The sequence below is a fragment of the Schistocerca americana genome, chromosome 3 (genome assembly GCF_021461395.2).
Source record: "Schistocerca americana isolate TAMUIC-IGC-003095 chromosome 3, iqSchAmer2.1, whole genome shotgun sequence".
NCBI lineage: Eukaryota > Metazoa > Arthropoda > Insecta > Orthoptera > Acrididae > Schistocerca > Schistocerca americana.
The window spans coordinates 905,040,826-905,068,092 of NC_060121.1; the positions used below are offsets into that span (position 1 = coordinate 905,040,826).

The 27,267-nt window shown below is 42.4% G+C and overlaps 1 protein-coding gene across 1 annotated transcript in view; it reads right to left on the reverse strand.

The window, feature by feature from the left end:
* Nucleotides 1-12,062: 12,062 nt before the first annotated feature.
* Nucleotides 12,063-27,267, reverse strand: part of LOC124607378 (fibroin heavy chain-like) — a 90,844-nt gene continuing 75,639 nt past the window's right edge. Inside the window, exon 3 of the mRNA XM_047139693.1 lies at nucleotides 12,063-12,491. Within this exon, the coding sequence (XP_046995649.1) occupies nucleotides 12,435-12,491 (57 nt within the window). The 3' untranslated portion in view covers nucleotides 12,063-12,434. The remainder of the gene's footprint in view (nucleotides 12,492-27,267) is intronic.

The following is a 27,267-nucleotide window of genomic DNA, read 5'->3' on the forward strand; positions in this document are numbered from 1 at the left end:
AGCGAATACACTGTTAAAAAATCACAATAAGAGGAGATGCACTTGGAAAAGGCCTGACATACGGGAATATTCTAGCTAGATTACATCATCGACGGACATAGATTCCGAAATCAGATGTTGATTGAAGGGCTTACTCAGAAGTACATCAGACGCAGATCACAGTTTACTAATGACGAAGAGCTGACTACGGTTTAAGACAACCGTCCGGAAGATCAGTAGGGAAAAAAATGAAATTCTGAAATACTCAGGAATGATGAGGTATGTTTGAAGTTCTCTAAGGCTGTAGACACTTCGATACTAACTTCCACACTAGGCAGTTCTGCTGAAAATGAAAAGACATCTTTAGAAAAGCGGCGACAGACTGTTACAAGAAAGATAGCTGCGAGGAAACCTTAGGTAACAGAAGAAATACTTCACTTGATCGACAAAAGAAGAAAGTACAAAAAGGTTCAGGAAAACAAAGGAATACATTAGTATAAGTCATTTAGGAATGGAATATATTGTGACTGCGGGGGAGTCAAATGAAATCAATGAGAGAAAAATGCGAAGAAATCGACAAAGAAATGAGTGTCGGAAGAACTGATTCAACATACAGAAAACCTTTGCTGAAGTTAACAGGAAAGGCATCAACATTAAGAGTGCAAGAGAAATTCCACTGTTAAACGTGGAGGAGAGAGCGGGTAGTTGGAAGGTCAGATAACATGGTAGAAGACGAAATGGTAGTCGAAATGGAAGACATTTGGGGTCTAGTATGATTCTGACAGAAGTTTGGAACACATGTGATCAAGTAAGGCAGAATGCATAGAGAACATTCCTTCAGAATTTCTAAAATCAAAGTGGTTTCGTTACTATGAAACCATTGGTTAAAGTGTTGCGTAGAATCTAGGAGTCTGGAGACATACCATCAAACTTCCGAAAAAAATTCATTCACATAATCCAAAATATAGCAAGGGTAAAAAGTTCCGAGAACTGTACCACACTCTGCGTAACAGCTCATGAACCCAAGTTACGGACGAGAGTAATATACCGAAGAATGGAAGAGAAAACTGAGTATCTCTGAGATGAGGATTAGTTTGGCTTTAGGAAAGATAGAGGCACCAGACAGCAGTTCTGACGTTGCACTTGACAATAGAAACAATAGAAACAAGACCTTATGTAGGTTCTGTCGACCTATAAAATGCTTTCAAGAGTATAAATGACGCAAGACGTTCGAGTTCTCAGGAAAATAGGTGTAAGGTGTAGGGAAAGACCGTTGGTATACAGTATATACAAGAACCAAGAGATAAAAATAAGAATGGAAGAACAAGAACGATATTCACGGGCTACGAAGGATACAGGGCAAGGCAGGGAGGTTGTCTCTCGCCTCTACTGTTCAACATATGCATCGAAGAGGCAATGACGGAAGTAAAAGAACGGCTTAGGAGTGAGGGTGACAGGATATTAAGGACAAGATTCACTGATGACATTGCTATCCTCAGTGAAAGTGAGTAACAATTTCAGTTCCTGTTGTATAGAATGGACAGTATAATAAACATGGACATTATTTATTAAGAGTAAACCGGATAAAGTAATGACGAGTAGTGGAAATATAATTGGCAATAAACATAACATCAGAAGTGGAAACCGCAAAGTATCGAAGTAAATGAGTTCTCCCACTTTCAAAGCAATATAACGCATGTCTGTGAAAGGAAGAAGGACATAAAAAGCAGCATACCACAGTCAAAGAGGGCATTCATGGACAAAAGAATTCCACAGGTATCAGACATTGGCCTTAATTTGAGAAATAAATTTCTGAAAATTTACGTTTAGAGCACAGAATTTCATGCTAGTGAATCATAGACTACGAGAAAACCGTAAAAGAAGAGAATTTAAGCGTAGGAGATGTGGATGGATGGGCGGCCGGTGTGACCGAGCGGTTCTAGGCGCTACAGTCTGGAACCACTACGTTGCAGGTTCTAATCCTGCCTCGGGCATGGATGTATGTGATGTCCTTAGGTTAGTTAGGTTTAAGTAGTTCTAAGTTCTAGGGTACTGATGACCTCAGATGTTAAGTGCCATAGTGCTCAGAGCCATTTGAACCATTTGCAGGAGGATGTTGAGAATGCTGAGAACTGACTGAGAAGACAATAAATGAAGCGGTTCTCCGTGGTATCGGCGAGGAGAGGAACATGCAGAAAACATGACAAAAAAAAAGGAAGAGGATGATACGACATGTGTTAAGACATCAGGGAGTAACTACGATGGTACTTGAGGGAGATGTAGAGAGTAAAAATAAAGTGTAAGACAGAGATTGGGCTACACCCTACAAATAATTGAGGATGCTCGGTGCAAGTGTTACTCTGAGATGAAGAGTTTGGAAAATGAGAGGAATTCATGGCGGGCCGCATCAAACCAGCCAGAAGACTGACGGTTCAGCAAAAAAAAAAATCATCTCTCTAAGACTTTCTCATGGACTATATCCACTTTTGCGTAACAGAGCCTCCCTAATCTTAGAAAGTGTATCTTTTTTCACTTGCCGGTTGTAGCAATTATTTGTAACCACCACAGTCAGTAAGGTCTGGTCGTTTCTCAATTACTCTGTTGATGTGATAATTTCGTAAATATGAGTCCGCTGGAAATGTTCACTATGGATTAAGTACTACAATAATTCACCATTTTGAACTTATTAGGGAGCTTCGCTGTGACACAAAATTTTAGTGTTAGTCATCTGCTCGCCCGCTTGTCCAAATGGTGTCTGAGGTTAGGTTCAGGAAGGAACTTACGTTGTGTAGCGACTGTCCTTTGCTTTACAGCCGACGGCCGCCGCTCTGCGGTTCTCCCGCCTGTAAACCCACTTTATGTGCCGATAGCCGATACATTCCGTATCGCTAACGTTCTGTTGCGAGACACGTTAACTTTGTAGTTGATGTCCGGCGTTCTGCAGTTCTCCGGCCTGTAAAGATACTTTATGTGCCGCTAGCCAACACCTCCTGTATCGCCAACTGTTATGCAGGGTTTGGTTAGGAGGCAGGCGACGCCTTCAGTGGGGCATCCGAGACGATTGGCAGAGCAGGAGACCGGGCTGCCTCGGTTTGATATCCGAACCGGAAGGTTCGCCCTACACAGGAGGAACTCACTTCGGCAAGTGGCCAGCGTGTGAAAACACAGGAAGTGCCACTGATCTCTTGGTGAAAAGAGAAAGAGATGTTTGCCATCCTGGAACTCGCGTATAGCACGGAACGCTGGGGATGTGCTAGACCAAGCTGTTCTCAACGAAATCGCGGCGCAACTGTTCGATAATAAATGAATTAACAGGTGGGAATATGCACGACGAGAGATACAATACATTCAACAACTTACTGGATGCAAGTGGTACGTTCTACAACTTGATGGATGCAAGTGGTAGCCCTACGTTCGCTTTGTTCACTACCTATGTGCTAGTTGTAAGACTGTGAATTTGGTTGCCCCCTCTCGCCAACACTTGAGCTTGCAACTGTGCCGAAGCCTATCTGGGACTGGATCTAGGCAGCGATGTTTTGTGCCATGTTTTGGTTTGAGTTTTATGAGTTGTGTTTAAAGTACCCTCTAGCGACGCATTTGTTTAGTTGCTGATTTATTGTATTTCCTTCTTCAAGTGTTGGCTTGGAGAGGATTAATTACGTTTCATCACGAGTATTCGTATTTTGTTTTAATGTTACCATAAGATAAATGGTCTGTTTCATGTTCTACATCTACATCTACATTTATACTCCGCAAGCCACCCAACGGTGTGTGGCGGAGGGCACTTTACGTGCCACTGTCATTACGTCCCTTTCCTGTTCCAGTCGCGTATGGTTCGCGGGAAGAACGACTGCCTGAAAGCCTCCGTGCGCGCTCTAATCTCTCTAATTTTACATTCGTGATCTCCTCGGGAGGTATAAGTAGGGGGAAGCAATATATTCGATACCTCATCCAGAAACGCACCCTCTCGAAACCTGGCGAGCAAGCTACACCGCGATGTAGAGCGCCTCTCTTGCAGAGTCTGCCACTTGAGTTTATTAAACATCTCCGTAACGCTATCATGGTTACCAAATAACCCTGTGACGAAACGCGCCGCTCTTCTTTGGATCTTCTCTATCTCCTCCGTCAGACCGATCTGGTACGGATCCCACACTGATGAGCAATACTCAAGAATAGGTCGAACGAATGTTTTGTAAGCCACCTCCTTTGTTGATGGACTACATTTTCTAAGCACTCTCCCAATGAATCTCAACCTGGTACCCGCCTTACCAACAATTAATTTTATATGATCATTCCACTTCAAATCGTTCCGCACGCATACTCCCAGATATTTTACAGAAGTAACTGCTACCAGTGTTTGTTCCGCTATCATATAATCATACAATAAAGGATTCTTCTTTCTATGTATTCGCAATACATTACATTTGTCTATGTTAAGGGTCAGTTGCCACTCCCTGCACCAAGTGCCTATCCGCTGCGGATCTTCCTGCATTTCGCTACAATTTTCTAATGCTGCAACTTCTCTGTATACTACAGCATCATCCGCGAAAAGTCGCATGGAACTTCCAACACTATCTACTAGGTCATTTATACATATTGTGAAAAGCAATGGTCCCATAACACTCCCCTGTGGCACGCCAGAGGTTACTTTAACGTCTGTAGACGTCTCTCCATTGATAACAACATGCTGTGTTCTGTTTGCTAAAAACTCTTCAATCCAGCCACACAGCTGGTCTGATATTCCGTAGGTTCTTACTTTGTTTATCAGGCGACAGTGCGGAACTGTATCGAACGCCTTCCGGAAGTCAAGAAAAATAGCATCTACCTGGGAGCCTGTATCTAATATTTTCTGGGTCTCATGAACAAATAAAGCGAGTTGGGTCTCACACGATCGCTGTTTCCGGAATCCATGTTGATTCCTACATAGTAGATTCTGGGTTTCCAAAAACGACATGATACTCGAGCAAAAAACATGTTCTAAAATTCTACAACAGATCGACGTCAGAGATATAGGTCTATAGTTTTGCGCATCTGCTCGACGACCCTTCTTTAAGACTGGGACTATCTGTGCTCTTTTCCAATCATTTGGAACCCTCCGTTCCTCTAGAGACTTGCGGTACACGGCTGTTAGAAGGGGGGCAAGTTCTTTCGCGTACTCTGTGTAGAATCGAATTGGTATCCCGTCAGGTCCAGTGGACTTTCCTCTATTGAGTGATTCCAGTTGCTTTTCTATTCCTTGGACACTTATTTCGATGTCAGCCATTTTTTCGTTTGTGCGAGGATTTAGAGAAGGAACTGCAGTGCGGTCCTCCTCTGTGAAACAGCTATGGAAAAAGGTGTTTAGTATTTCAGGTTTACGCGTGTCATCCTCTGTTTCAATGCCATCATCATCCCGTAGTGTCTGGATATGCTGTTTCGAGCCACTTACTGATTTAACGTAAGACCAGAACTTCCTAGGATTTTCTGTCAATTCGGTACATAGAATTTTACTTTCGAATTCACTGAACGTTTCACGCATAGCCCTCCTTACGTTAACTTTGACATCGTTTAGCTTCTGTTTGTCTGAGACGGTTTGGCTGCGTTTAAACTTGCAGTGAATCTCTCTTTGCTTTCGCAGTAGTTTCCTAACTTTGTTGTTGAATCACGGTGGGTTTTTCCCGTCCCTCACAGTTTTACTCGGCACGTACCTGTCTAAAACGCATTTTACGATTGCCTTGAACTTTTTCCATAAACACTCAATTTGTCAGTGTCGGAACAGAAATTTTCGTTTTGATCTGTTAGGTAGTCTGAAATCTGCCTTCTATTACTCTTGCTAAACAGATAAACCTTCCTCCCTTTTTTTATATTCCTATTAACTTCCATATTCAGGGATGCTGCAACGGCCTTATGATCACTGATTCCCTGTTCTGTACATACAGAGTCGAAAAGTTCGGGTCTGTTTGTTATCAGTAGGTCCAAGATGTTATCTCCACAAATCGGTTCTCTGTTTAATTGCTCGAGGTAATTTTCGGATAGTGCACTCAGTATAATGTCACTCGATGCTCTGTCCCTACCACCCGTCCTAAACATCTGAGTGTCCAAGTCTATATCCGGTAAATTGAAATCTCCACCTAAGACTATAACATGCTGAGAAAATTTATGTGAAATGTATTCCAAATTTTCTCTCAGTTGTTCTGCCACTAATGATGCTGAGTCGGGAGGTCGGTAAAAGGAGCCAATTATTAACCTAGTTCGGTTGTTGAGTGTAACCTCCACCCATAATAATTCACAGGAACTATCCACTTATACCTCACTACAGGATAAACTACTACTAACAGCGGCGAACACTCCACCACCGGTTGCATGCTATCTATCCTTTCTAAACACCGTCTGTACCTTTGTAAAAATTTCGGCAGAATTTATCTCTGGCTTAAGCCAGCTTTCTGTACCTATAACGATTTCAGCTTCGGTACTTTCTATCAGCGCTTGAAGTTCTGGTACTTTACCAACGCAGCTTCGACAGTTGACAAGTACAATACCGATTGCTGCTTGATACCCGCATGTCCTGACTTTGCCCCGTACCCGTTGAGGCTGTTGCCCTTTCTGTACTTGACCAAGGCCATCTAACCTAAAAAACCGCCCAGACCACGCTACACAACCCCTGCTACCCGTGTAGCCGCTTGTTGCGTGTAGTGGACTCCTGACCTATCCCCGCCACCCTATGGCGCAAGTCGAGGAATCTGCAGCCCACACGGTCGCAGAACCGTCTCAGCCTCTGATTCAGACCCTCCACTCGGCTCTGTACCAAAGGTCCGCAGTCAGTCCTGTCGACGATGCTGCAGATGGTGAGCTCTGCTTTCATCCCGCTAGCGAGACTGGCAGTCTTCACCAAATCAGATAGCCGCCGGAAGCCAGAGAGGATTTCCTCCGATCCATAGCGACACACATCATTGGTGCCGACATGAGCGACCACCTGCAGATGGGTGCACCCTGTACCCTTCATGGCATCCGGAAGGACCCTTTCCACATCTGGAATGACTCCCCCCGGTATGCACACGGAGTGCACATTGGTTTTCTTCCCCTCTCTTGCTGCCATTTCCCTAAGGGGCCCCATTACGCGCCTGACGTTGGAGCTCCCAACTACCAGTAAGCCCACCCTCTGCGACTGCCCGGATCTTGCAGACTGAGGGGCAACCTCTGGAACAGGACAAGCAGCCATGTCAGGCCGAAGATCAGTATCAGCCTGAGACAGAGCCTGAAACCGGTTCGTCAGACAAACTGGAGAGGCTTTCCGTTCAGCCCTCCGGAATGTCTTTCGCCCCCTGCCACACCTTGAGACGACCTCCCACTCTACCACAGGTGAGGGATCAGCCTCAATGCGGGCAGTATCCTGGGCAACCACAGTCGTAGTCCGATCGGGGGATGCGTGGGACGAGCTGGCCGTTCCCGACAAACGCCCATCCGGACCCCCACAGTGATGCCCATTGGCAACAGCCTCAAGCTGTGTGACTGAAGCCAACACTGCCTGAAGCTGGGAGCGAAGGGATGCCAACTCAGCCTGCATCCGAACACAGCAGTTGCAGTCCCTATCCATGCTAAAAACTGTTTTGCAAAGAACGTCTGAACTAATCTACAGAGAGCGCAAACAAATCGAAAAAATTTAAACGGTTATTAAAATACAAGATTGCCTAGTAAATGCAGTAATGCTGCTACTTGCGCACTGCTGACACTGCTCGGCGGCGGAAGGAGACTACGCGAATTTACACTATTCAGGTACTAAAACGCGATGCTACACTCTCAAATACTATAATACGCCCGAAATTTATGAATTAAACAATGCAAGTACCAAAAACACGCAAAGAAATTAAGAATTAAACTATGTAACAAATGAGTGAGCTAGGAGTACACGACTTGCTGCTGCAGCTGCTTATCCAACGGCGGCGGGGAGCTGTGTCGTGTTAAGAAAGGAAAACACTGTTAGTCGGTACTACGTGCATCATATATCACTGCAGCTAGCATGTATATTGGAAGCCAGTTGTACAGTGCCACGTTTTGTAAGTATATGCCGTGTTTATAAGGGTTATGGATTAAGTCTTCTATCAACTACGTTAACTTTCGTTAAGCACTTTACTCATAGGCTCGGGTACTGAATGTTAACAGACCCCTGTGCGAGCTCTTGTTATAAGGAAGGATTTTGTTGTTATTACTCTGATTATGTGGTATACTGCATGTTGCCGTCTCGAACTTCCTGAAATTTAAATTGTGTTGAGCACCCCAAGCTTTTTACTGAAGTTATCATTTTGAACTTGTTGACTACTGTGTCTGTATAACTTTTCACCTTCGAGCATTGAATATTGTTTTATTAAAAATAAATGTATCTTAAAAGCGGTGGTAAAAAAAGGAAAATAGTCCATACTTCAGAGGATGTCCCTTATAGGTACTGTAATTTTCCTACCTTGGTCCAGTTCTAATGTGGTCTGTGTTTCAAGTGAGCACAACTGTCCTCCTGTGTATTGTATTTAAGCAGGTGATGAAGACACACCAATGCAGTTGCTATACCTCAAAAACGCACACAACCAATTAATGGTATATATGACAGGTGTTATTGACACTGCTATAATAATAACAATAACAGCAATAATAATTACCACATAACCATGTCAGAATTCCTATAATATACACTCTACAACAATTAGGAATTAAATAAATATCCAGGGGAAGTAGTTCATGTGTCAGGGTCCGCTTTCACGATGCCACCCTTGGGGTTTCTCTAATCTCTCATATCGTGTATCCTTTTCGAGATAAATAATCACAATGCTGTAGAACATGCCAAGAAAGTGTGGGCGTCGTATGGCTTATAACATTCAGTTACATTTAGTTTATTGCTGTCGTCTGTGGGTGGGTTGGGGAGGGCATACAGTTACTCTAAAGCCCACACTTTCAACACAATAATGTTCATCCAAAACATAAAGGCATGCACTAAATAAATACACATATGAGCGCGAGAAACTCGTGGAAACAGCAACCATTTCAAAATATTTGTTAGCATGAACTCTCAATCCTAGCGAACCTAAATTTCATAGCCATCAATGCTAACCCGACTAATTCTGTACACGTTCATCACAAAATGTAAATCAGTTAAAAGCAAATCTTTACAAGTTCGCAGCTACAATAACGAAGAAATGAAACTGAAGTTTGCACATGAGAGAGATCGGCGCTTACTAAACGGACTCCAAAGACTTTTACTCCTGACTGAAACCAGAGTCCTGAAGCTTACAAGCTTTCACACATGACCACAAAGCCTCACTATCACAGAGTGAAACATATTCGTAGCACATACGACAGCCAGAACTTTACACACGAAAGGCCTCCGCCAAGAGACTGAAAACGAAAGACCCTCACGAATGTCTGAAGATAAAAGATTCATGACGAAAGATCATGTGTTCCGCTGTGCACACTTATTTAAAGGTTTGGTCACATGGTCACTGCTTGACTCACTGTAGAATATACACAATAATTTCACGAAAATGCCTACCGTAAGACATTCAATAGATCTTTGCAGGAAGTTTTCAAGCTCTTAATAAAACATTTATGCATTATTTCAGTAATTTCACATGTATCTTAAACATTCACACACATGCAGCACTTTAGTCAAAACGCTATCTTTTTGTACTTTGTAACTAATGAATACAAAAAAATATACATTGAAAATAGTTCAGTTATTAAAGGAACGATGCACCTTGCCGTTGGTGGGGAGGCTTGCGTGCCTCAACGATACAGATACCCGTACCGTAGGTGCACCCGCAACTGAGGGGTATCTGTTGAGAGGCCAGACAAATGTGTGGTTCCCGAAGAGGGGCAGCAGCCTTTTCAGTAGTTGCAGGGGCAACAGTCTGGATGATTGACTGATCTGGCCTTGTAACACTAACCAAAATGGCCTTGCTGTTCTGGTAATGCGAATGGCTGAAAGCAAGGGGAAACTACATCCATAATTTTTCCCGAGGGCATGCAGCTTTATTGTACGTTTAAATGATGATGGCGTCCTCTTGGGTAAAATATTCAGGAGGTAAAAAAGTTCCCCATTCGGATCTCCGGGCGGGGACTACTCAAGAGGACGTCGTTATCAGGAGAAAGAAAACTGGCATTCTACGGATCGGAGCGTGGAATGTCAGATCCCTTAATCAGGCAGGTAATGTTAGAAAATTTAAAAAGGGAAATAGGTTAAAGTTAGATATAGTGGGAATTAGTGAAGTTCGGTGGCAGGAGGAACAGGACTTTTGGTCAGGTGAATACAGGGTTATAAATACAAAATCAAATAGGGGTAATGCAGGAGTAGGTTTAATAATGAATAAAAAAATAGGAATGCGGGTAAGCTACTACAAACAGCATAGTGAACGCATTATTGTGGCCAAGATAGACACGAAGCCCACACCTACTACAGTAGTACAAGTTTATATGCCAACTAGCTCTGCAGAAGACGAAGAAATTGATGAAATGTATGATGAGATAAAAGAAATTATTCAGGTAGTGAAGGGAGACGAAAATTTAATAGTCATGGGTGACTGGAATTCGAGAGTAGGAAAAGGGGGAGAAGGAAACATAGTAGGTGAATATGGATTGGGGCCAAGAAACGAAAGAGGAAGCCGCCTGGTAGAACTTTGCGCAGAGCATAACTTAATCATAGCTAACACTTGGTTCAAGAATCATGAAAGAAGGCTGTATACATGGAAGAACCCTAGAGATACTAGAAGATATCAGATAGATTATATAATGGTAAGACAGAGATTTAGGAACCAGGTTTTAAATTGTAAGATTTTTCCAGGGGCAGATGTGGATTCTGACCACAATCTATTGGTTATGAACTGTAGATTAAAACTGAAGAAATTGCAAAAAGGTGGGAATTTAAGGAGGTGGGACCTGGATAAACTGAAAGAACCAGAGGTTGTACAGGATTTCAGGAAGAGCATAAGGGAACAATTGACAGGAATGGGGGAAAGAAATACAGTAGAAGAAGAATGGGTAGCTTTAAGGGATGAAATAGTGAATGCAGCAGAGGATCAAATAGGAAAAAGATGAGGGCTAGTAGAAACCCTTGGGTTTTTAGAAAAATTGATGTTATTTCAAAATAAAGAATAATCAAATTATTATATTATTTATCTTTCATTTCATACTTTGTTTAATATCCTAATGGCTTGAAATATCATACAGGAGAACGTCTGTCGGGTCCGTTAGTTGATCTATAAATGTAATCACTTCATGTACTCCATACGCGCTGTTGCGACGATAAATCTCGAGTGATTTGGAAACCTTTAAATACATGTATTAATTTTTTCTGGCAATGTATAAGAAATTACAAAAAGCCGATTGCTGTGTGTCTCCTTTTTTAGGTATTACACATCCCTAAGGATCTCAATCAGACTGGATCTATAAAACGTACAATGAATGTAATCACATATTCATTGCTCTTCCGATCACCCTGATGTGTCTCGTGTGATGCCAGAGCACCACCGAACTGATACCTCCTCGGACCACGCATTACGATGTACAATTGCGGCTTGCTTAACGCTGTATCGTCATCTGTGTTTTTATCTAAAAACTAATGCTATTCTCTCGCTACTCCAAGTCATTACTTAGGTTACATCGTACTTTTTGTCATCATCATTTAATTGTAGATCACGAGGAAGAACACCTACGTAAGTGATGAAACAACAGTAAAACTGGCAAAATTCTCTGTCGGGAAAAGTTTCCTTACTTGAGACCTTGAATTATCAAGTACTATCTTTTTCATTTTCGAATCTATTGCTCCCTTTCTATGAGGTGTCATTTTGTCCACATTGGACACATTATTCTCATTGGATTTAGTATGGAAAGATGCGTTGATTTGGCAAAATGGCAATCAACATCTCAGTCTGCGTCTGAACTACACATGAACTCCGTGACATATGTGGATAAAGTGCATTCCCCGTCGTCAGGCTGGTGTTGGAAACTCTCTGAAAGGTATATTTCCTCGGACAGTATAAAAAGGAGGATGATGTTAACGATGTAGAAACTTGAGTGAAGTTTTATTTTATTTTTGGGTCCAATAATGATTATTTAGCGTCATGTAACTATAAAAAAAGTTTATTTTCCACATCTATTGGCACAAGCGATACGATGTCGAAATATAAATTAGAATGCATTGTCCGTAAACCGGTTGCGTATATATAAACATTTCACTTGTGACAGAGATAGTTCATTGACAATATAGCTCAAGTCAAAAATGTTTAATTTCAAAACATCTGTGTCGACTTTGACAAATGTACAAAACACTAAAAAATCCCTACCAAACTATAATTTTACAATTTTTACAGCTTTTGAGGATGAGATAGCGTCTATGCATTTGTCATTTAGTCTTTTTTTATTTGAGTAGCACGTGTATGGTATGGCATGACACTGGCTTTATTCTTCTCAAGGCTTTGCTGAAAAGTAGTTTCCATTCACCAACTAATGCATGGACATTTGATTAATTTAGTATCGAGCTTCCCTTCGAGTACCTGTGAAAAAAGGGAAAGTGCATTATTATACAAAAAATGCTGTATTACTCTAAAATTTTGTTCTGGTTACTTACAAATTAATACTGCACTAGTAAATGAAAAGCTTGGCTGTAAGACTGATGCGCTTTGACCTCTATACATTGCACAGGTATTTATTGCATTAGTGTATGGTACGTAGTGTCTCAGACCTTTAGTTATTTCAATACACTAGTCATAAAACTTAACAATACAAATACATGTACGGGAGACTAAAAAACCGGATCAATTACGACTTCCAGATGTAAATGTTGGTGTTGACCATTTGAATACTCATATCAGTACCTGGCATGATACTCGATATGAACAGTAAACATCGATGTAGTCGATTTTGGAAAAAAATCTTTATATCAGACAAAAGCATGGCTAAGAAAGGTAATTTCCGTGAAGAATGTTGCAACTTAGGTTTCCTTCTCTGTAGAATAGTAGACCATGGCCTGTGAAACTGTTGTTGTGATCTTCAGCTCGCAGATGAGTTTGACGCAGCTCTCTGTGCTAGCCCGTCCCCTCTTAAGTATCTCACTCTCTGCCAATTACTGCGACCAAAAGCCGTTTTAATCGGCTTGCTGTTGTCACGCTTTGGTCTCCCTCTGCCATTTTTACTCCCACACTTGTCTCTAACACACCAACTATTCCATGATAGTCAGAATTTGTACTATCAACCTATCCCTCCTTTTAGTCACGCTATGGCACGAATAGCTTTTCTTCCAGACACCATTTAGCACCCATTTATTCGGTATCCGACCTAGCTATCTTATTTCAGCATTCTTTTGTAACACCACATTTCAGAAGCATCTGTATTCTTTTTGTCTGTACTGTATACTGTCCATATTTCATAACCTATTTAGACTGCACACAAGACAAATACTTTCACAAAAGACTTCCTAATATGTAAATGTATATTCAAAGTTAAGGTACTCTTTTTGAGAAAATTATTCCTTTTTGTTTTTAGTCTGCATTTTATATACCCTTGAAGATTTATTTTGCTGCTCATACAGCGAATCTCATCTGGTAAATTTTGTGTGTCATTTTCCTATAAATTCTCTCTGCATACCCTGATTTAATTTGACTAAACTCCATTATTACTTTTTTTACTTTTGTTGATGTTCATGCCATAATCTCTTTAAAAGAGGTCGCACTGTGAATATGTGATCTTCGTATTACTGATAAAGAGGCATTTTTCTCTACAACAACAGCTCGCAAATTGCCATTTGGAAATAGATTATTTACATTGTTTAGTGCAATATCTTTTTATCCAACTGCCTCATTCCTACTGCTAGCTGGTATTCACACAGTTTATGATGTATCCCACTGCATTATAATTTCTTTTCTTGTTTGTGCTGGCGAAAGGCAAGCGTGTACACGAAGTCTCCATCATCAGATAGCCACACTAAGTTGTACTTAGTAGTAATTCAACAAACAGAATCCAGGGACATAATTCTGACTGAGGAGAAATAATGTATGTGGTTCCCCAAGGCTCAATCTTGGATCCACTACAGTTTCTCATGTATGTAAATGATCTACCATCTAATGTACAAGCAGAATTAGTTCTTTTTGCAGATGACACCAGAATTGTAATCACTCCCAGTCTACACACAGAAATGGAAGAAATTGTGAACAAAATTCTCAAAAGTATCATTGGCTGGTTTTCTGCAAATGCTCTCACCCTGAGCTTCACAAAGACACATCATATTCAGTTCTGCACCTCTAGGGCTACTCCACCAATGACAAGTTTAACACATGGTGATGAAATAATACATAGTGTGGAAACTTCAAAATTCTTAGGTCCCCATACTGATGAGAATTTAAATTGGAATTTTTGAACTCCTAAAACAACTTAGTTCAACCACATTAGCACTTAATATCATAGAAAATTTTGGGGAGTGAGAAATCAGTAAGTTGACATATTTTGCTTATTTTCAGTCAGTAATGTCATATGGAATAGTGTTTTTGGGTAACTCATCTTTAAGAAAGAAGGTCTTCATTGCCCAAAAACTTGCTGTAAGTGCTCACCTGCAATCATCTTGTACTGCTTCACAGTATATTTATTCCCTCATGAAGTCTGTTGTAAATGACCCACTACAGATCAAAAGGAACAATGATGTACACAATTACAATACTAGAAGAAAAATTGACATTCATTACTCAGCATTAAGGTTGTCTTTAGCACAGAAAGGGGTGCACAATGCTGCAACAAAAATTTTTGACCACGTATCCACTGATAAAATGTCTAACAGACAGCAAGGTAAAATTTGAAAATAAACTGTAAAAGTTTCTCCTTGGCAGCTCCTTCTATTCCGAGGCATAATTTCTATGTATGTAATGTGTAAAAGGTGGTGGGTATGAATTGCTAACTCAATCTGTATATCTTGTTTTCATTTCAGGGAAAAAAATAATTATATGGTAAGGTTTAGAGTACAAATTAATTTGCAATATGAATGTAAAATGACTCGTTCCATATCATGACGATTTATCGTGCAAAATGATCCATGGAACATGAACGTAACTAACTAATTAAGTAACACACTGAGATGCATCCTAGGACTAAATGGCACCAACAGTGTTTAAAGAATAGTTAATAGCTTTCGGAAGGCAGTGATTCTGAACTGCAGAGATGGAACTGAATCACCCTTTGCAATGTACCGCATCATCCAATAAAAACGTTAGCTATAATTCATGTTAACACTTTTGCGTAAACTGTTTTAGCGAAGGTAACTCGACAGACCTAGGCACAAACTAATAAAATTTTACGTGAAGATTTATGTGTGGCATACCATCATATTTATATTTTCGCCCCTGTGAAGGGTTGGTTCAGTTAAGAGCCTGAGCAAGCTTCAGAGGTATAGCTGCATAAGCCACTTTGATCTGGTCAGGTGCTTACTTTGATACAGTGTAAAAAAAGTGAAATAGCTCACATAATTGAGAAATTTTTGCTATGGAGTGCTAATGCAAAACATTTTTTCGATTCTGAACACTGTCCACAAACTGACACTTTTCATCGAAGCTGATCAACCCAATGGCTCTGGCCGATCTGATTCTTACAGTACTGCAGTGGCGCAGACACATGCCGGTTTCAAATGCAAATTCCGAACGCTAGTCAAAACTCGTAAGCTCAGCACTTACGCGATGCCTGCAGCTTCCCAATCACGACCCGGTCAATGGGACAATAACCAGTGTTTCGAGACATTTCGATGGCGTTCGTTGGACAGAGTACATGACCTCAACTGCAACCAGACCTGTCTTGTCTTGTATAAAAGCTGGTCGTTCGGCCAGGCTAAAAATATCCGCTGTGTGTTGGCTTCCGCTGTAAAGGGACCAACATCCATCAGCAATCTCGCCAGGACCTCCTGCTGGAGTCCAGCCGCAGCCTGGATGCGCCAGAGGTCGAGCTAACGTCCTCTCAGCTCCAGCCAAAAGGTCCCAGCACTGCCTGCTGCTGCTTCCGAAACACTAGACCTGGATATCCATTGGGCCACCGCTGTTCATTGGTGGAGCCACACATCGGCCCATTCTGACAACGGTTACGGGATCAAAAATGGTTCAAATGGCTCTGAGCACTGTGGGACTTAACTTCTGAGGTTATCAATTCTCTGGAACTTAGAACTACTTAAACCTAACTGACCTAAGAACATCACATACATCCATGCCCGAGGCAGGATTCGAACCTGCAACCGTAGCGGTCGCGCGGTTCCAGACTGTAGCGCCTAGAACCACTCGGCCACCCCGGCCGGCGGTTACGAGAACAGAAGTGTGCCTTCTGACACTGTACATGTTTGAACGATGCACTGTTAGCAAGATTGCCTCGGCACCGTACTGGTGGAAGTGCTGACACCAGCAATTTCTCCTTTGCCGTCTCGGCCTGAGTCGCCAACCTCCACCGCCACCCACCTTCTGTAGACACAATATCTACGTCTTTTCAGCTCGGAAATCAAAAAATGTCCTGTCACCACTGACAGCCTACATCTTCAGTATCAATTCATTGCATACGACAGAGAACAACTTACCCACAATAAGTTTTCACCTTTGCAAGTGTTGCCGGATGATCTGTTGGAGGCGTGGAACAACGACCATGACATCGGCAGTATTGCTGTGGCAATCTACGAAAATATGCAAGTAAGTGCCGCCTTTCAGGTTTTTTTTCTGTGTAGGCCTGTACAGTAATTTCCCTTTCTTTTCTTTTTGAAGGAATATTTTGACGCTTCTCGTAATAATACATGAGCAAATTGGCAGTAAGTGAAAAGTATCAACCCAGGAAACCATTCAATATTTGCTGATTCAGCTGTCTCAAATGCAGATCGATATTGAGGATCTACGTAGCGAGTTGGGCAGACTAAGGGAGGAAACAAGGGGCACTCGATTCCTAACTTGTCGTTCCTGTCCTAGACGCAAGTGTCACCTCATTTCTGACTGGGGAGATTTTTTTATACTCTACATACGGGTGCAGAATTGGGGAATTCGAAAGATGAACTGTTGTTAAGTATGGCTTGACTGAAACTGGCGGGTGATGCGTGATGTTTCACGAAAAGCTGTGAAATGCTCGATCTTTCGAAATTTTCCAGTAATGACTAGTGGAACGGTATAGAAGAAAGAACACGGTTAGATGCTGTCTAGAACAACTTAACTGGATAACCAAGAGACAAGTAGAGTTTGTGGAGAGTTTTGTCAATTGCATAAGAAAGGTAAAGATTGCTACCATGGTTCAAGTGTACTGCCGGACTGAATCATTGAATCCATCAGCACCACCTGATGATGGCGTAATGGTTGTCCATGGAAATATCCTCGACTTACGACGATCGGATCCGGTAGTACACCCGAGAACCATCGAAGCCGCATATATATCAGGGAAGACTTAGATCACAAGATAAGCGTTAATACGTATGAACTGACAGATGGCAACAATACCATTAAGGTTACTTCACAGGAAGCACAGCACAGAGCGTTTTTACGAGGATACCTACTGAGATGTTGCGTAAAGTACGTATGCAGTTTTCTCATACCGTAAACGAGGCTGTAATGACTGCAGCAGCATTAGCAGAGCTTCATGCAGTGAAGAAAACTAGCGAGAGAACAGTAGTTTTTATTGTAGGAAGTCACAATGTAAGATCTGTAAACAGGTTGGATACTCTGAATGTGATTGTTGGCGGTGGGATAATTGGACACTAGGGTGGGAATTATAGGGTATATCTCAACACAAGCGTTATACAAAAAATGCACGGAAGCGGCAAAGAAACTGGTATAAGCATGCGTATTCAAATACAGAGATACTTAAACAGGCAGAATATGGCGCTGCGGTCGGCAACGCCTATATAAGACAACAAATGTCTGGCGCAATTGTTAGATCGGTTACTGCTGTTACAGTGGCGGGTTATCAAGATTGAGTTTGAACGTGGTGCTGTAATCGACGCAAGAGCGATGGGACACAGCATCTCCGAGGTAGCGATGAAGTGAGGATTTTCCCGTATGACCATTTCACGCGTGTACCGTGAATATCATGAATACGGTAAAATATCAAATCTCCAATATCCATGCAGCCGGAGAAAGATCCTGCAAGAACGGGACCAACGACGACTGAAGAGAATCGTTCAACGTGACAGAAGTGCAACCCTCATGCAAATTGCTGCAGATTTCAATGCTGGGCCATCAACAACCATCAGCGTGCGAACCATTCAACGAAACATCATCGACATGGGTTTTCGGAGCCGAAGGCCCTCTCGTGTACCCTCGATGACTGCACGACACAAAGCTTTACGCGTCGCCTGGGTTGATGAACACCGACATTGGACTGTGAATAACTGTAAATATGTTGCGGTGTCGAACGAGTCTCGTGTCAAATTGTATCGAGCTGAAGTACGGGTAACGAGACAACCTCATGAATCCATGGACCCTGTATGTCATCAGAGGACTGTTCAAGCTAGTGCAGGCTCTGTAATGGTGTGGAGAGTGTGTAGTCGGAGTGCTATGGAACCCCTTATACGTCTCGATACGTCTCTGACAGTTGACAGGTACGTAAGCATCCTGTCTGATCACCTGCATCCATTCATGTCCATTATGCATTCCGACGGACTTGGGCATTTCCAGCAAGACAATGCGACACCCCAAACTTGCAGGAACACTCTTCTGAGCTTAAACACTTCCGCTGACGACGAAACTCCCCAGACATGAACATTATTGAACATATCTGGGAAGCCTTGCAACGTGCTATTCAGAAGTGATCTCCATCCCCTCGTACTCTTACAGATTTGTGGGCAGCTGTGGAGGATTCATGGTGTCAGTTCCCTTCAGCACTACATCAGACTGTAGTCAAGCCCATGCCACGTCGTGTTGCAGAACTTCTGCGTGCTCGCGGGGGCTCTAACGATATTAGGCAGGTGTACCAGCTTCTTTGTAGAATGCTCTTCTAGAATGTTACAGCCAACGTCTAGTTTTCCCAACAAACGTTAGCATGAAGCATCCCCATGCGGAAGTAGTGGCTGTATAGGAAGAAGGGTGTGCAAATTTTTGCTGGATATGGGATCACAGATATTCGTAGCCAGTCATGGTGCATCTAATTTGTAGGTTGAGTGGGGTGAGTGGAAGCATTATTCATTCACTCGGTTTGGCAATGTTTGGGCTCTGAATGTGGTGAGGAGGGAAGACTTCCAGGCTTGTGTGGAAGCTCTCTCTAGTGTATGCTTTTGCAACAACGTCATGCTTGGGAAAGATTTTGTGACTAAACACCACACGAAAGTCGATCTACAACAGTGCATAGCAGAGTTGGATGGGGCATTGTTCCATCTCGACTGCTGAGCAGATGCAAGACACACCCTATTCTAGGTTTTGTTAGTCTGGACTCATGAGACATAATATAGAGAGGTAAGAAAGATATTTTGGGTGGAGCCACTTAATGCTTTATGTATAGTTGAACCCTTGAAGGAAAATGGAGAACTGGATAAGACAGTGTTTTGTTTGCTGTAGTTGATCCTATGAAGAAAACGTTGACAGAAGCCAAGTAGTGCCTGTGAGTGCTGACAGATTACGTTCCCAAGAAGTGAAAATATCACGAGGTGCACTGATAGCTAGCTTGGAAGTTTTGGTTAAGAAAGAATCAGAGAGAGACTTTAGGGAAGAATATTCGAAGCCAGGACGGTCTGTTGACCCAGCTGCACTGTGGAAGAAGGTGTCACAGTTGGAAGAACATGGGAGGCAGTAGAGGGAAAGATTATTAGAAGAATATGTAGAATTGTTTCACGCCCTCAGACGATTACCAGCTACACTGCTAATGCAGCACAGGATTCCCACTGAGAACAAACGTCCAGTGTATAGAAAATCATATCGAGTTCCACATCATCTATAACCAGTGATGGAGGAATTTATTAACCAACAGTTCCATGATGGAATTCTGGAAGAGAGCACCAGTCGATCGTCAGGACCAGTAGTTATTTTCTAAAAGAGAGCCCAGATGGGAATAAGGTTCATGGATTTTGTTGTTATTACAGATATTTAAATCAAAAGAAAGACAATAAGAAATGTGTGCTCAGTGCTTAACACCACAGAAATACTGGGTACCTTTGGCAGTGCTGCTACTTTACAACCATCACTTTGTGGGTTGGGTCCCTTCAGAGAGGGGTAGCATCAGAGGGGCGATCTAAGGTGGCGTTTATGGTAACATCCGATAATTTTCAGTATCGGCGAATGCCATTAAGATTGAAGTCTGTGTTGACGAAATTCCAGCGCCTGTTGGACAGTGTACTGCACGGTTTGAAACCAGCACAGTGCATGATGTATCTGGATGATATTATAGTCTTTTTTAAGGACACCCAGGAACACCAGTTATGTGACATCTTTAGTCGGTTATGAGTGACGTGCAGTTTAGCAAAGTGTCATTTTGTACTGAATGAAATTCTCTATTTGGCCATATTATCAGCCAGATTGGAATGTGAACCGACCTACAGTTACAGTTTGAGCAAGTTGTGCAGGAATTCCTGATATATAGAACAGTGAAAGAATTTCAGTCTTACCTGTTGAAGGCTAGTTATTATAGAGAATTTGTATCAAAATTTGCAGAAGTAGCGAGACCCTTGACACATTTGCTGAAGAAGATGGTGAAATGTCATTGCACCCCAGAGCGTGATGAAGCGTTTGTACGATTAAAGGATTTGCTAACCACTGATCCCACCCTCTCATTCCCTGATTACGAGAGAGAATTTATATTATCATATGATTTGAGCAACCTCACCTTGAGGTGTGTCCTGAGTCAGGAAACTGACAGAGCAGAATGTATGGTGGTAGCTTATTCTTCTAGACAGTTAAACAAGACAGAGAAAAATCACTTAACTACTGAAAAATGGATGATCAGTTAGCTCTATGGATTCACTTATTCCATTGCTTCTTATACGGAATTAGATTACGAAACGAGACACTTAAAGTAGTAGATGAGTTTTTCTATTTGGGCAGCAAAATAACTGATGATGGTCAAAGTGGAGAGGATATAAAATGAGACTGGTAGTGGCAAGAAAAGCATTTCTAAAGAAGATAAATTTGTTAACATCGAATATAGATTTAGGTGTTAGGAAATCTTTCCCGAAATTATTTGTCTGATGTCTAGCCACATGGACAATAAACTTTTAGACAAAAAGCGAATAGAAGCTTTCGAAATGTGGTGCTACAGAAGTGTTTTGAAGATTAGATGGGTAAATTACATAACTAATGAGGAGGTACTGAATAGAATTGGGGAGACAACAAATTTGTTGCATAACTTGATCAAAAGAAGGGATCAACTGATAGGACACATTCTAAGACATCAAGAATGGTTCAAAAGGCTCTGAGCACTATGCGACATAACTTCTGAGGTCATCAGTCGCCTAGAAGTTAGGACTAATTAAACCTAACTAACCTAAGGACATCACACACACCCATGCCCGAGGCAGGATTCGAACCTGCGACCGTAGCGGTCGCTCGGCCACAGACTGTGGCGTCTAGAACCGCATGGCCACTCCGGCCGGCAGGCATCAAGAGATCACCAGTTTAGTACTGGAGGGAAGTATGTAGGATAAAAATCGTAGATGGAGAGCAAGAGATGAATACAATAAGCAGATTCAGAAGGACGTAGGTTCAAGTAGTTATTCGGAGATGAGGACGCTCTCACGGGAAGACTAGTGCGGAGAGCTGCATCTAATCGGTCTTTGGACCGAAGATCACAACAACATGTTATACGGTCGACGTTTTAAAGTTGTAACAGCTCAACAGCACTGAAATGACTTCTGAGCCTTAAGCCTTAAGCATCCTGACACGTTGGGCTTTATAGTTAGGTGAGTTCGATTTTGAGGTCATACATTGTCCCTTGGAAGAATCATAGATAAGTTAAATGACAAGATACGGGCCATAGAATGTATATCCATGGAAGAACAGTGAAAGGCTCAGACTGCTGATCAAGATTGTCAACAATTGGCGACAGAGGCTCAAGTACTGACGATGAAGGATTATACAAATAAAAAACGTGTGGTTGGTGCATAATTATGCGGCAAGCTTACAAGATGAAGTGTTAATACAGTCAGTGACTCTATCTTAACAGGGTATAAAGGCCAACGAGGTACAGATAACATGATGCGGAAAATTCTTAGTGGAAAACACTGAAATAAGATATGGTAAAGTACGTCATAAACTGTTTACTGTATGCACAAAATACTGAACTTAGTCGACAACATATTCCATTGCAGAGTTCACCTGAGGCTAGCAGACCATTCAAAATTATCAGTACAGACAGTTTTTGCTTCCCTAGCATGGATACCTGCAGGTAATCTGTATTTTTTGAACTGTAATTGACCATTTTCCTGATTTGCATCCTTGACTGTGGCACCAAACCAGCAATCGGATACAGTATCACATGTAATGGTTCACCACTGGGTTGCCAGAGACCATCAAAACGAATCAGGGCACTTATTTTATAACTGATATTGTGAATAAGTTGTGTCGTCTTTTAAAAGTTGGGAAGCTGCAGAGTAATGTAATATATCGGCAGGCCAATGGGTGGACAGACATGGTAAGCCAAATGATAGGGAAAATGCTAAGATATTATGTGAACAGTTATCATAGTGAGTGGAACGCTTTACTACCATATGTGATAGAACCTATAATCCGCGAGCCAGGTTATCACCACGTGAGATCGTTTTTGGACAAAAGATGCAGTCCACTTGAGAAACAGGTAAATCGTCCCCTTTAGAGGATGCATCGTCCGGGCAGAAGTTTGCTAAGAGACTGAAGGGTATACGGTGCCAGCTTCACATGATGAATATGAAGACCTTGTAGTGGTAAGGGGGAGAACAAAAAGGTAAAACCTAGCTACCCAAGTATCACATCAGACACTGTGTTATTCTGAGGTACCCCTGTGTACCAAAAAGGAAAACTAAGAAGTTTGTAACACAGTACCAAGAGCCTTATCAAGCAACTGAAACGACTTCTTCATTTATGTAAAGCTGCAACCATCAACTTGCATCACGGTTGTCCATTTAAAAGTATCCCTGGAGTGATACCTTGTTTACGGGCAGCTCATTCACTAGAGGGCAGCGAAGTGATAAGGAGGAACTGTAAGATCAGACAGAAGGAACAAGATACTCTTGCAGTTACTGCGAAGTTTTCATATATTCTGAGGTCATGGGGTGGTGTGCCAAACTAACAGAGATTTTTCCTCTTTCTCTAGGGCATGATCTGCCCGTAAATCCGAGCCAGTCCACAAAGAGTTATAGGCAGCTGAAACATTTCCAGCCACAGAGTACCGTATGGAAATGTGAAATCGAGGGGCATCGCCATAGAGTCAGTCTTGGGTCTGATTGATTGGCGACTCCATAGAGTGCTGTGTGCACAAAGACCGTATACGTGAAATTAGATGGAAGGTCAGCGTTGGCCGTAATTTTGATGGTTTATTGACAGCAAAATCGATTTTCAATCACATAATGATCATCTTCAGTGCTATAGTGTACAAATTAAAACTCATAGGCACTGGTGTCAAGTTAATATCAGTAACAAGTTATTGTGATCGTTTCATAGCTTTGGTTACTGATAATAACTTGACACCAGTCCTATGAGTTTTAATTTGTGCACTACAGCACTGAAGATGATCATTATGTGATTGAAAATCGATTTTGCTGTCAATAAACCATCAAAATTACGGCCAACGCTGACCTTTCTTCTAATTTATAAAGTCTTGGGTCTGTTCGCATTTATAAGATGGCAGAGGCTCTCAAGGTACAACTCTTAACTGGTGGCATGCTACTCATTCAGCAGTCAGCTGTAGAACTGTTGCACCAGCAGTGAATACTGACACTTGACTTCAACATGTGGGCAGTTGAAAATGAAGTTAGGTGGTTAGATGAAACCTTTGGGCAGTTGCAACACATCATTTTGGATAAAACAGTGTTCAGCGACAGACAAGGGGACTGTCACCTGTAATGGTACAGCTAGACACAGGTACTTGGGTAGCTGTGCCAGACTATGGAACCAATCGTGCAGGCCCAATGGAAGAGGCTGGATAGATATGGGAGATCGGATACTACAGACAGACTTCGGTACCACTGATCTGGAAGAGAAAATAAATTCGATATTATATCAGGTACAGGAAGACGAGGAGTGTAATCAAGAAACCATCGAGTTTCACCTAGCACAACTGGCGAATCTCGAGAAAGATATGGTGAACAACACCCTATACCTCCTGAAACGTCCCCTTTTTGAACAATTATACAAGACTGTGCTTAAACTGACACACAATATTTTTAGCGCAACGCAATCTGACTTTCAATAATCCCTACAAAAGAATGGCCCTGATTAACATTAACCTATACCTTTCACAAATCACTTACCTCACAAAAATCTTGGTTACTCGAACTACTGCAATACAGAGAGCGCCACTACTGCCAGCTAAATAAAAGATTGAAACTACGGAAGGCACTAACTACTGATAGGCATAGTTAGCAAATGAAAGATTTTAATAGAGAACAAACAATGTATTTACCTTAATAGTGTTGAAAACTCATAATATACATAGCAGTTCATGACATCCAGTCTTACAAATTTCAAAACTCCGCCATTTCTCTCCCCACATCCACCACTGCTGGCGGCTCACCTCCAACTGCCAACGCTACGCGCTGTTAACATCCAGCTGCCCAATACTACAATGGCAGACAACAATGCAAACTAGCCACAGACTGCACACAGCACAGCCAGTGATTTTCATATAGTGTGCTACGTGGCGTTACCAATAAGAAAACCTAAACAGCCTACTTGCACTCCGTCTCATGGTCACCACGTTCATGACGCACATCAAGGAGTCAGCCACTACTATAAACTGCGTCCGACGCATTGTTAGGAATCGCTTGGATAATGTTAGTACACCGATTTGCATTGCGAGGCTCCTTCAAACTCTTGCGGAACGCATCAGTGATGCACAAATTGAAACAGAGTTGCAAGAGGTACTCAACCGCGCCACCCATGGCCACCTAACACCAACCCTCTTACCCCCAGAGTACCTCCTTGAAGGTTACCAGATGGTTAAGGTAGAGTTAGTGGTACGATTGGAGCTACTAAGAGTAACAGTAAATGAATTTTTACCGCTGTGTTAGCAAATGACCAAGGTTGCTGTGATCTGTCATCTCGAGGCGAGCCAGATTGCAGCAACAGATAAAAAGTCCCGAAAACAGCTCTTTACCTCAGTGTTCTTGCAGTGCTGAGCCAAACAAATTACCGTCTGCCCCACATTACTAGTTCATATCGCACCAGGATCGTGTGAGCACAAACTCCTCTGCGCCGAAAAAGCCGCTTTCGAGTGTACGAGGGAGGGAATTGCAGGGGAAAATGAGTTCTTGTGACAAGTAAGGCCACACTGGCTCTTTTCAGTAGCAGATACTGTAGTCATCATTTATAGCTATTACAACCAACGGCAGTGTCGGAAGTCCCATGCGGCTTTTCGCGGATGATGCTGTAGTATACAGAGAAGTTGCAGCATTAGAAAATTGTAGCGAAATGCAGGAAGATCTGCAGCGGATAGGCACTTGGTGCAGGGAGTGGCAACTGACCCTTAACATAGACAAATGTAATGTATTGCGAATACATAGAAAGAAGGATCCTTTATTGTATGATTATATGATAGCGGAACAAACACTGGTAGCAGTTACTTCTGTAAAATATCTGGGAGTATGCGTGCGGAACGATTTGAAGTGGAATGATCATATAAAATTAATTGTTGGTAAGGCGGGTACCAGGTTGAAATTCATTGGGAGAGTCCTTCGAAAATGTAGTCCATCAACAAAGGAGGTGGCTTACAAAACACTCATTCGACCTATACTTGAGTATTGCTCATCAGTGTGGGATTCGTACCAGATCGGGTTGACGGAAGAGATAGAGAAGATCCAAAGAAGAGCGTCGCGTTTCGTCACAGGGTTATTTGGTAACCGTGATAGCGTTACGGAGATGTTTAACAAACTCAAGTGGCAGACTCTGCAAGAGAGACGCTCTGCATCGCGGTGTAGCTTGCTCGCCAGGTTTCGAGAGGGTGCGTTTCTGGATGAGGTATCGAATATATTGCTTCCCCCTACTTATACCTCCCGAGGAGATCACGAATGTAAAATTAGAGAGATTAGAGCGTGCACGGAGGCTTTCAGACAGTCGTTCTTCCCGCGAACCATATGCGACTGGAACAGGAAAGGGAGGTAATGACAGTGGCACGAAAGTGCCCTCCGCCACACACCGTTGGGTGGCTTGCGGAGTATAAATGTAGATGTAGATGTAGCGCTAGGTTGGCTCATCAGTGGGCTACGTGCTGAAATTTCTTGACCTAAGTTACGGCCATCCGCTACGATCTCTAGTGAAACATAACCTACTCGCTACGATACCTACCAGACCTTCCCTTCGAAATTTTGCCAAAGTAAACCCTTATTATCTAAGTAACACTCTATACACGGTCCTTACAGCCTCCCTGGATCGGACGCTTGCCATCCAAAATGTCCACGTATCGCTGGAACATCTGCTGAGACATGTGAAGGAGTACCATACCGAACATTAGCACCAGTTCATCGGATTTGGAACAACCACGTCGGTCACATCCATCATCTTGATGATGATGGGCATTGTTTATTGTTACCTCAAGCGTAGAGTAGCCGAAGTTCCACCCTTACCATTTTCTGACCTGAAGCAACGTAGAAATGAAGTGAGGTAGTGCAGGGGCTAGAAACAAGGAGGCAGCGTTTGATCCCAAACAGGTGGAATAACGAAAATAGTGCAAATATAAAAAGAAGATCGAAGAGTACTCACATATGGTAGTTTCTTAAGGAATTGTACTCTGGACTAGGGTTTAGTAAAATATGAACTGTAGGAATAGCCTGACTTTAGGCACTCGAGAATTCAGTGGGTTAGATTATCCAGGAGTGGAGGAGTATAGTGACAGACACAAGACAGAGCCCGATGCCAAAACCCAAATTTTCGTCAACACACACAAGCTCAGCTGTTGTGCCCAACCAACAGCTCCGCAATCACGACCTGGGCACTGGGACAATAACATTTCGAAACATTTCGACAGTGCTTGATGGGCCACATGGATAACATCAACTGCAACAGAACTTGACTTGTATAAAAGCAGGCCTTCCAGCCAGGCAGTGCATGATGGCACAGCTGAACTTCGAATAAGCCTCTGCTTAGTGTTGGCTTCCCCCAGTCTGGATGGGAGAGATCGGCCTAACACACTCTCAGCTCCAGTCAACTGTCAACTGCGAGTCGC